The sequence below is a fragment of the Stegodyphus dumicola genome, chromosome X2 (assembly GCF_044657685.1).
Source record: "Stegodyphus dumicola isolate Sdum_Otavi_A_Nest chromosome X2, ASM4465768v1".
NCBI lineage: Eukaryota > Metazoa > Arthropoda > Arachnida > Araneae > Eresidae > Stegodyphus > Stegodyphus dumicola.
The window spans coordinates 166,014,611-166,027,069 of NC_140781.1; the positions used below are offsets into that span (position 1 = coordinate 166,014,611).

A 12,459-nucleotide genomic window follows, 5' to 3' on the forward strand; every position below is an offset into this window, starting at 1 on the left:
ATTTAATGGTCAAGGGAAACGAGAGACAAAAAGTCGCTCCAGCTTTTATTGTATCCTCTGTTATTATTGATTCGATTTTGTGTTAGCTTAGCATTCTAGATAAAATATATATAAAGTATGATATTAAAGTAATTGGCTTAAGAAGACCTGCCCTCTAACCCCCACTTTTGAAAAATTAAATAATTATTTTACGTACTGTGAGTAAAGTTGTTTTGTCTAAATTAAGATAAGAATCTTACATGTATTTATTTAAATGAAATATTGATGTAAGCCTAAGTTACAAAATTATTTTAAAAAAATATATGTTATTATATTGAATCGGGATAAAAATATGCCAATGTAAAATTTACAATTAGGCTGAAACTCAAACTTAGATTAGCAGAAATTTTGCCATATATAACCATACATGTTTAAAACTATGCCAATTTAAGGTTGTTTTTTGATTAATTTTAAATAGCTGTTATTATAGTTATCTTAGAAGCAGTAGTACAGTTCTCTTAGTTAACATGCAGATAAAGAAATGATTAGAAACAAACAGGCATTTAAAGAAAAAAAATCCCTGCAAATAAAAACAGGAACTTTATGTTAAGAGTAGCGCACTTTATCTCTTATTTTAAAATTGAGTAAGTACTATTAAATTTTGTAATGTTCAGTGTAAAATGCATACTGCAGTAACATTGTCTCTTCCAAATTATAACTATCTTTCACACACAGCTCATTTTAAACGCTGGTTCTTCAAATTTAAAATGCTAATTTCTATGTTGTCAATTGCATTTCCGCGCTCGGTGGCATCATTGCTACGTCATCACTCCTCACTGCATGTTTCAGGGGGAAACGCTCTATGAGCTAGCCCTTCTCTTTAGTCCTGAGTCCGTCCAAGAGCTAGTTGGAAAAGATGGATTTGACCCCTACTTTGGACGTCCTTTATTATCCACTGCCTTACAACAGGCTGTATTAAAGGCATTTCTGAGTAGCAAGGGTTTTTATCGCTATGTAGTTGAAGATTCAAGTGACTCAGCAATTATTTTATGATGTAGGTGAGTCTGAAGTTATTGAAGTTTTGCAGCAAACTGTCATTTAGTTGTTGGAATAGTTGTTGATAATTTAGTTTGTTAACACAGAAATCAATCATCGCTCACCACTGGGGTTACTACAATGTGCTATTCTGATGGCGCAACTCCATGTGGTAACGGATGTTGGTTGCATTTGCTAAGATTGTATATTACTCAATGCATGTAGAATTATAATACATTTAATATAAATCTAAGAGGAGTTCTGTTCTCAATACATAACAACACTAAAGGCAAGGAAGAAATTGCTGTAAGTTATTGTCCTCGTTACATGAGGATCTTGTTAGCGGTAAGTCTCTCTCTCTCTCTCTCTAGTCAAGAGTTTAGAAGCATTCTCAGTTTTTGCTTGTCTACAACAGTTTGCAGACTGAATTACTCACAACCTCTTTATATTTTTGTTGTACTTTAAATCCTGATTTGCTATAGTTGGAAAAATATCAGAGGAGCTACAGGATCATTGGTCCACCAGCCTCCCTGAAATCGAGAGACTTTGGTGACAGACACAAAGCAGATCGTTAAAATCCCTTAATACTGGCCATGAAATTATGATTATTGTAATGTCACGTAGATGCATAAGAAAATGAATTATTGCTTCTACAGTGTCACAGCCTGTTACCTCACACCTCGTAATAGTTTGAACACTGTGACTATACAAAGATAGTCACAGTGTTCAATTACTAGTTACTAGATAGTTTTTCAATTACTGTTTTATACAATACCTTCTGTACATACGGGTTAAGGCCCCATTCGTGGCCTTTCATGAACTTGAGTTGCTGAGCTATTCCCAGCGTCTTCTTCTTCAGTTCCGTAATATGTGGTATCCAATTTAGTTTGATATCAAATACTATTCCTAGGTATTACAGTTCTTTTACAATTCAAAGTCGATGATTAATCAAAGTTATTTTTGGTTGTCTTGGGAGTGTACCTCCCTTTCTGGGAACTCAAAGTATTTATTACTAGAACTAGAAGTATTATGTACTAGAACTAGAACTACGTATTACTAGAACTAGAAGTATTATGAAATTCAGTTAGCAAAAACATCTCAATCGAACATGCAAATGGTCAAAGTTTCAAGGCAAATGAACAGGAATTGCGATCATAGCGTGCATTTCTAGTGCGCAATTCGTAAAGTATAAAACCAGTAACAGAGGCGGAAAAATTTATCTTTTTTTGTTGCTACCATTGTAATTCTGTAAAGAAGGAACTAAAGATGCCTTTACGATGATATTGAAGACTTTACAGACAACTAAACGACTTTGAACATGGTCACATTGTAGGGTTGCGTGAAGCTGGGTGGTCATACCAAACATTAGGCCGCCACCTGCAACGTACACACACACTGCTGTGCAAAGATGTTGGCAGCAATAGTTGCTACAAGGAAATTGCTAACAATCTGGGCTCTGGAAGGCCAAGGAGCACGAATGCGAGGCAAGATGGCTTGATTGTTCACCAGGCCTGAAGCGCCCCAACAGTATCATTGTCGACTATTCAACGCACTACAGCCACGTCTATACCTCCAGTGGTACCGTCTACCATCTCACGACATTTGTCTGAGACGGAGTTATGCTCACAGAAGCTTTTAAGACATTTGCCTTTGACCCCACAACATTAGCAGAGTCGTCTGGAATGGTGTCGCAGCCGATAATCATGGCTGTCATCAGACTGGCATGGTACAGTGTTCAGCAATGAATCCTGCTTCCCTCTTGAAGCAGATGACCACTGTGCTCGTCTAGAGAGGATGGGGCCAGTGGTCCGAATCAGCCTTTTTTTTTTTTTACAAAGGCATACAACTGAGATCCCTGCTGAGATGGTGTGGGGTGCTATTTCTTATGACAGCAGGTCATCTTTAGTCACCTTCCGTACATCTTTAACAGCTCAACGATATGTTGAGACCATCCTACGGCCGGTTGCATTACCCTTCATGGCACGTCATCCTGGGGCCATTTTCCAACAAGATAATGCCAGGTCACATACCGCTCGCATAAATCTGAACTGTCTCCGTGTGGTTGATACTCTTCCTTGGCCAGCAAGGTCACCAGACTTTTCACCAATCGAGCATGTCTGGGGCATGGTAGGCCGCCAGATTCGGGCACCACAAAATATCACAGATCTAAAGCGACAACTGATGAATGCCTGGCAGAATGTGTTGCAAGATGACATTAGGAACCTCTACCACTCCTTGCCTCGACGAATTCAAGCATGCATTGCTGCCAGGGACGGTTCACTAATTTGAACACTCAATGGCTGACTGTGAGCCATGAACAGGTACTATGACCTTGATTTTTTTAATCATTTTATTATCTGTATATGAGCTATACACATATTCGATTTCATCAAAAACAACCACTTCCTTCATGGCGCTTCGATTTTTTTGTAAAAGAGTGTGTTTCCTATTCAAAATTATTTTTGCATCAGATTTTCTATGAAAATTCATCATAATACAAGCATAATAAAAACATCAAAATATTTCTAAGGCTCAAATGTCATATATGGCATGGGATACATGTGATTGCCAAATGTGGTGATATTTTGTGTTGGATGGTTTAATTGAGATTTTGTTTGCATGGCAACCCTTTCTACGTGGAAAGTTTTGTAAGGAATGTGGTTGTATTTCCTCGTAGTGTTTTTTGGTTACGTGTTGAATAATGGCATATAGTTCCATGAAGGAAGTTGTATCGATATATCAGCCACATGTTTTAGAGTGTATTCAAGCTACATTTAGTTCGAGAATATATGTTCTTGGAAATATTAATGAAGCATTTGTTCATGGTTGTCTTCATGCTGGCAGAAGTGTATTTTTGCAGTTTTTATGGAAAACAGGATTTTTGAAGCCGAACTTGACATGTGAGAAGTGTGGGTCTGATATGAAGATTTAGAAGAAAAATTGTGTTTTTGTGTGGATTTGCAGGAAAACTGTTGAGGGTACAGAATGTGGTTCTCAACGAAGTTTGAGGTTTGGATCCTGGTTTTCCTGCAGTAAGTTGAGTTTAGAAGAAATTTTTATTGTAATGTTTGAAATTTTGAATCACAGAAAGATGTCTGACATAGCTATATCATGGCATTTTGGTTCATATGCTTTGTGTGATTGCTGTAGTTTTTTATTAATGAAAGTATATTGGATTATATACGTAATATGTCTGCCCTTACATGTTTTTGTTTGAAATTAATATTTTGGGAACTATTTTGAATGGTAAGTGAATTTACTTTTTTATTGTTTTAATTGTTGCATTACTTTGATTTTGTATTTTTTTTTTATTATTATTATTTTTTATTTATTTGTATTGAAATTGTTTGCAATTTACTGCTATTTTTGTTTTAATGTGTCGTCAAACATTTTTGATAAGAAACTTCATGCTTATCTAATTTTTTTGTTTTTATTTCGAACTTTTAGTGTAAATTGTATACATGTGATAACTGTGTTTCTTCAGACATTTTAGGCTTTAAGTTTGAAATGTAAAGAAAAAATTTAGATAAGTAAACTCGTAGAGTTTCTCGACAACCCAGTCCATATATGACAGTAGTTCCTATTTCTGATAATTTTTGTAGTTTACACCATATATTATTCTGTTATAAACACAGAAAAACATACCCTCCTTTTCGGTGCTTCTTTTGATTAAAACAAACAAAACATTTTCTGAAAATTAGAACACAAGTTTTCTGAGATACCTCCTGCTTATATTTGTAGAAAAGTAGCACCTCATATTCTCTTCTCTCTCCTTTCCTCCAACTCCTGGTAATATTTTAAACTGCTCTAATGTTTAGGTTACAGACACATATATAAAAAGAAAGAAAACTGCTTTAACAAAATGGATTTGAATAATTCCCTTAAAGATTTTATGTATATTTTGTTCATAAAACTATAGCGTAAAAGCTGAATGACGAAAAGAAGCATACGACACCCAAATTTCATTTGATCTTGCTTACATAGCTCAAAACCATCTCTATGGGCAGTGAGAGAGGGAGACAGTATTTCCACCTCTCACAAAGTAATTATTCGACTCTTCCCTGTCAGGAAAGAAGCTCCTTAGCAATTTATGCACTCACAAAGAGAAAGAAAAGAAAAATAATAAAAGGATGTTAGTCAAGGTTAGGATAATATTTCATATCACTGAAAATTAACTTTAAATATTTATATAACCATTGGGTACTATTCGGTTTTGAGGGCTGTAAAAAATCGCCAAACTATTGTTGATGCCAGTGCTGCTAAAAATAATTGCGCCAACCCTAATGCAAGAAAGGAAGTATAATAGTAAATAACTATCTAAGATTGATGTTTTAATTTAGATGAAAGGTTAATTTCATATAATACATTTTTATTATTATAATTTATATAAAAAAGGTTAAACATGACTGAATGGAAGCATAAGATTAAATAACTATTCCAGATCATTATTATAATTTATATAAAAATTGCTAAACATAACTGAATGGATGCCTGCATTGCTATTTTGTTACCGAGTTCACTAAAGCATAATTTTATCTCGTTGGTTGTTCAAACATAATTTTCTATAATGAATGATGCCTTTTCTTTGAAAAATTTCTCGGTAAAGTGCAGAATTTAATATGCAATTATATGTTGAATTATATGTGCAGAACATAATATGCAATTATATGTTGAAAAGAAACCATTTGGCAATGCAATATTCAAGCACCAAGTCCTGAGATAATGTGTTTAAGAGTATTAGTAGCAGTTGCTGAACTGTGGCCACCAGGAAAAAAAAAAAATATTGTCCTGGTATGTTGCTAAAAAAATTTTAATAAATAAAATAAAAAATAGAATTTTGCAATTTATTTAATTTAATTAATAATATATAGAAATGTATGTTAAACTCCTTCTGTATATAAGTGTTAAATAGCTTAATGTTAATTAATGTATATTAAATAACTTAATATAGATGTTGATAAATTACTACTAACCATAGTCAATTTCATTTTGATGCATACTTATAATATATGATCATAAATCCCGCTTTCTTACAATAAAATTTCCCTAATGCCATTTTCCCTCACAACAGCCTTTGCAGAAGACAAATACAAAAATAAATAAATAAAAATAACAATAATAATCAGAAAATTCTAAAACAGGCAGATTTATCTGACAATTGTGTAAAATGGAACACACACTAAATTTGCCCATTTCATTTTTAGGTAAAGATTTTAATCTAGTAATCTTAACTTTTTTCATCATTTTGCAATGATTTTATTTCACAACCTTATTTTTCTATATAACTGGAATTAAAGGGATTGTGGGATATTTCTATCTTAGTCACATGTTGTCTGTTTTCAAATGTTGCATTTTTAAATGGTGAAAACAAAATTCAGTTTGCCTTCCATGTTCTGAGAGTGCATCATGGTGAAACGGTGAAATTTAGAATTTGCAATAAAAGGAGAAAATTTTTATCTTGCTGATCAATTATCTTTCTGGGTGTACATAGCATAAGATTCAAAATCTAATCCTGAAGAAAATTTTGCATCATTTGAAGAGGCCATGAAGAAGGTTTATCCTTTCCTGGATAAATAAATTTCTCAAAAGAAGTAAATTTTTTTAATAATAATTTAGTATAACTGATCATAGCTTGTGATACCAAGTTTGTGCAAGTCTCTGATTTTTTTTTTTTTTTTTTTTTTTCCTTTTTAAGTAAAAACAAATCACTGTGTATATGAGAAAAAAAAAAGCATTTAATCTTCAAATAATATATTACATTTATAAAGTTCACATTTAATGTGCACGTGATGCCGAATTTTTGTCATTTTTCTGTTTTTTTTTAACGGAAACAGATTGCTGTGTACATGGGGAGAACAACTATAATGTATCTTATAATATAGTGTGTATGACGTTTAATGTATTATTTTTGTATTTTAAATTACATGTTTAATTTCTATTGCGGTATTAATTGTATTTCATTCACCATTTTTATATTTCAAATTGTATTTCATTCACCATTTTTATATTTTAAATTGTATTTCATTCACCATTTTTTTTATATTTTTAAATTGTATTTTTAAAATTTTTCTTTTGATATGTTGATGATGATTGCTGAGTTACGATAAATATCGATTGTTTAGTGACATTTCTGAAAAAAGCTGCCAATTGGCACCTTATAAGTATCTTTTAACCGGAGAAATTGGCACAGCTTTAGTATTAGTCCTTTTTGGGGAGACGCTGAACACTGGTAGTTCGGTCCGAGGTTCGAATCCCGCGAACGGGCTGGCTGCATGGGCGTTTTCGTGGTTTTCCCCATGTGTAACGTGTATACGAGCCAGTTTCCCTTAGAAAGTCCTCCACGAAAGGCATCCCTCCCCTTAGGCAGATAGCCCTAGTGTGCTTTGCCATAATTAAATACACCACCACCTTTTTGGGGAGAAATATTTTTGGCGACATTTTGTCACGATAAATGAAAGATTATGATAACTTTGTTATTTATGGTAATCCTAAATACTGAGCTGAAAAACATTCCGCCATTTCTGTCCACGTAACTTTAACGAATTTGGTCAGAGCTTTGATGGCAGGAGGGATAAATTGCATGTTTTTCTTAGTTACTTTCATGTTAGTAAAGCACAAAGAGCCAAATTTGATAGTTAAAACTGAATGTGATATGTCAACTCTGCATATTATAAATTCCACAAACACCCCCCCCCCCAAAAAAAAAAGAACACATTTTTAGTAGCATGAGGTGTTTCCTTTGCTAAGGAACCACATGCAAATTTAGACTTTTAGATGTTTCTTAAAATGGGCAATGATCAAAATTACCATGGTCTAAAAATACTTTTTTGTCTCATTTCTTAAATTAGAACTATAGGGATGTGTAATTGCATGAATTCATAGACCAAAATTAGGTTTCATTATTGCTTTTATAACATTTTTATAATTTGTCCGACTATAAAAAGTATAATGTTGCTTAGATTATGGAATATATTGCTTATAATTTACAGTTCTCAAATTTTATAAATCTCACAGTCTAATAGCTATATATGAATAACCTTCACTGAGTATTATTACTTTTATTAATAGTATGTTGACATCACATTCGACTTTTTATTTTAAATTTTATGCAAATTTTCTACATTACTTAAACATTTAATCTAACAGAAATCTGAATTTTTTTGTAATAAAAATTCTATAATAAAAGTAAGAGTACAATTTACATATAAACATTTGATTACATGGCAAGCAATTAGATACTGATTTCAATGTCTTTAAATTTAATTATTATAAAGTTTAGATATATTTTTATTAAGTTAAGATATGCTCTTATTCTATTAAAAAATTTAAATGTACTGAACAGAAGGCACACTTTGTGCTTACGACTCAGTCAACCACTTGTGGCAAAATAACTTATGATAAGAATTAAGTTCAAATGTAAAATTTAAATTCAAATAAATTTGTAGCCAAAGGCTACACAAATCAATTTAATGCAAAGTTGGTTCAAAACACGGTTTGTTTTACAAACTAAAAACTTCATTTGGATTTTGGTGGGAGAACGGATGGGGAAATTGACAGTAAAAATCCCAAACATAAAAAAACTCTGGTTACAATATAAAAGAACGTCACATTATACTTTGTTCCCTGATAATTATTCACTACATGAAATAGTGTAATGCATTTTTGTTTGCATCATATACAAATTATTTATTTTATTTAAATGCTGTCCAAAACTGAACAGGATTTTGCAAACATATTGACCATATTTTTCGACCTATAGATGCAACACTTCTTCACTTCAGAAGTACGAATTAAAAATAAGAAGAGAGAACAGTATTTATGAATAGAAAATAAATATATATGCTGGCTAGCAGAAGGGTGCCTTCATAAAGGACATTTTAAGAGAAACTGGCTAATTCACATTGCATGTAAGGAAAACCACAAAAACTCCCATATAGCCAGCCTGAACTACCACTGTTCAGTGGCTTATCACTTCACCTCTAGTGGATTCCAATGACTGTTCAAATCTTTCACAGAAATCATCAGTTATGATGATTGTTGTTTTGTATGATTACCATTGGTACAAAATTTACTCATTATGATAATTTAATTTTAGCATTTAAATTATAATCATAAATTACTTATAATAAATTGAGTGATTAAAAAATACACACTTCTTAATATTTTTACCATTTACAAAATTTAATCATTAAGTATTTCTAACACTGGTACAAAATTTACTCGTTATAATTTAATTTGATTTCCTTCACTTTGAAATATTTTTTTTTATTTTCTTTTAATAACAGAATCTAAGAAACTATAGTAACATATACTAGTTTGAAATGCATTTATTAACCTTTTGTAAATTTCATTATTCATAACATAAAAATTAACCTTTAGTAAATTTAAAATATTAGCTATATACTAATATAATATAAATATTAACTAATTACTTTAAAATTAATAATATAATACATTAATATTATATTTTGTAATTTAAAATATTAACCTTTTGTAACTTTCATTATTCATAACATAATCACTGCCATAAATACATTTACGGTAATGTTTCAAGAACTTATCATAGCAGTACTAGAAATGTTGAAAATTTGAGAAAGACTGTTTATTCTAATTAAGAGCTAATTTTTTAAGATTGTTATTTAGTCTAGTTGGGGTTTTGTTGACAATCCGCCATTTTTTCCCGATTTTCAAAGCCGGGTCTACCTTAGCGACCAAAGTTTATCGCCAAATCAAAAAATCGCCAAAAGGACCAATACTAAAGCTGTTCCGAAAAATTTAATGTTCGAAAATCTTAAACTCGCTCTGCTTTTATGATTCCAGTCAATGCGTTTAACACATCTACAGAAGATCACATCGGCTAAAATCGTAAGCAGTTCCTTTACGAAGTTTGACTGTAATTTCCTTATTGTGTAGCAAGTCTAGCCTAACTTATAAAAGCTCTATATTATCTTACTTTCCAAGCATTTTCAGGCAAGTCTTCAACTTCAGTAGCCCGTGAAATTTCAAAATACGTTGAAAACTCTTCTTTTGGAATCATTTTAAAAAAGATTTGCACGGCAACAAAATAAAAAGTTTCGGGAATTCGTTGTTGACAGGTTCTCTTCACGAGAGAAAAGGGGGAAAATTGGGAGGAGTTACGAGATTCTCTGGGTTGTATGAAGATCTACTAATAACTTTCTCGCCAAGTAATTTGGCGTCATCGGCTCATTCTTATTTCTGGAAGTGTGGTTGAAGAATGGCGTCTTTTGAATCCGTAATCCTAGTATCCGGTGCACACGGGATTTGGCGGCTTTATGATGACCAGTAAAAACGGGACATATACGATGAGTAGGAAACGGGTTATTTCAAAGAGTATATATAGTTATACATAGTATGTACTATGTATAGAATGCAAGGAAACTTGGACTTTCTCGTTGATCACCAGCACGGTTTCCGAAAAGGACTTTCGACCACAACGCAGTTAGTCAGGCTCACGGAGTTCATCGGCGCGGCTATGCACAACAGAATGAGTGTTGCTATCCTGATGCTAGACGTGGCAAAGGCTTTTGACCGCGTCTGGCATCCAGGGCTAATCTATAAGCTAATTCACCTCGGTTTCCCCAGAAATCTGATACTCGTTATCAAGTCCTTCCTTGAAAATAGAACTTACACCGTTGGAGTTGGAAATGCAACTTCATGTGTCAAAAATATTTACGCAGGTATTCCTCAAGGGTCAATTTTAGGCCCGCTTTTTTACATCATCTATACCAACGATTTCCCTTGCTTTTCCGAGGATACAAATGTTCTCGCAGCCAGCTACGCTGATGATACAGCGATAGCCACCAAGTCTCTAAACGCAGAGTATGCCTTGTCAAGAATTCAGGCCAAAATCCCTGCTATTGAGGGGTGGTGCAGTCGCTGGAAAACGTGCATTCAGCCAGAAAAGCCAGAAAAGATTCTACTCATTCGAAATCGCAGACAGAGGAAACGGGTCAGATCTGATGTTAAACTTTTTGGCAAAATCATCCCTACAGTTGATAAAGCTAATTACCTGGGAGTTACCCTTAACAAGAACTACAATTGGAAGGATCATATGCTTAGAGTAAGCGGAAAAGCACACGGGATCATTTTCAGGTTTTTCCCTCTCCTAAAGAATGAAAACCTCACCCTCAGACTGAAAAAGAGGATTTATGAAACTGTAATCCGACCCATTCTCACGTATGCTTCCCCAGCCTGGGAAAACTACAAAGCAAACGAAATTAACAAACTCCAAGTGCTTCAAAATAAGGTGCTAAGAATCATCACAAAAGCTCCTTACTATGTTCGGAATAGGACTCTCCACTCCGACTTGAAAATAGATACTATTCAGGACTACCTCAGCAGAATAAACAACAACTTTTTTAATAATATTATCAATGTGAATCCCGCTAATTTCACGGACATTCTTATCTATGAAATCCTGGCTGAAGACAAAAACCTCCGCCCACCTCTTGAGTTCAGAATTCTAAGTTCCAGTTTTCTGGTTTTCAAGCAGCATCGATCGGAATCAGTTTCTGGGAGGGTGACCTCCCACGTGACTGGCTCCGACGAATGAACAGTTAGTATTCGGGCTATCTTACACAGGTCATCCGAAGTTTCTTTCTCCGGCCCCTGCTTGGCGGATTCCATCCAAGATGTAGCAGTACAGGAGCAAAGTGCTTCTTTTTCTCTCTCCAGCACACTTCTACCTCCACGAGAGAAAATTTCTTTCAGGTTTCTACTCTGTCAGGCCCCACATGGGATCACATAAGAACTGGCAAGAGCAGGACTTTAATTTCCTGCTGAAAGCCAGTATAACCCCAAAGTTCCAAAAGTACTATGTATATAGTGTATAGTATATACATAAACGTTCTTTGGGTCATTTTTGGTGTTGGCGATAAGTTTCAAAATCGCGCCAAGGCTGCCCGTATAGTAGGATTTTACCAATTTTTAATACCTTGTTTTCCAAATTTACACATTTTGCTTGATTAATTTGAAGTTGTTTGTTTTAGATGTGCGCAATACCAAATTTCAGGTTGTTCGTCAAATAACCAAGTATTTTATTTCTCTGGTAAGTGTTTGCTTTATATCTTTCATTTATTATTAAATATGAAAAGTAATTTTTGCATGCGTATTTTTTTCATGTTCATTTTCTGTTTTATGTGCTGGTAGATTCCTCGCCGATTACCGTGTTTTTAGATAAATGCGGCATTTTCATTTGACTTGTGTAGAGATTACTGTTTCCATTTTTTTTTTTTTTTTTTTTTTTTTTTTTAAGTAACGACGAAAATTCTTACACATATAAAAGCCAGGACTTAGAAAAGAAGGGCTAGCTCATAGAGCTTTTCTCCCTGAAGCAGAAAGTGAGAAGTGATGACGTAGCCATGATGACACTGAGCGCGCAGATGCAATTCACAGTTTGAAAAGTAGCGTTTTTGAACCAGCGTT

The 12,459-nt window shown here is 33.6% G+C and overlaps 1 protein-coding gene across 1 annotated transcript in view; it reads right to left on the reverse strand.

Annotated features, from left to right (window-relative positions):
* Positions 1-10,188, reverse strand: part of LOC118187477 (synaptic plasticity regulator PANTS) — a 95,123-nt gene extending 84,935 nt beyond the window's left edge. Inside the window, exon 1 of the mRNA XM_085809995.1 lies at positions 9,968-10,188. Coding sequence (XP_085666121.1) covers positions 9,968-10,051 — 84 coding nt within the window. The 5' untranslated portion in view covers positions 10,052-10,188. The remainder of the gene's footprint in view (positions 1-9,967) is intronic.
* Positions 10,189-12,459: the final 2,271 nt, after the last annotated feature.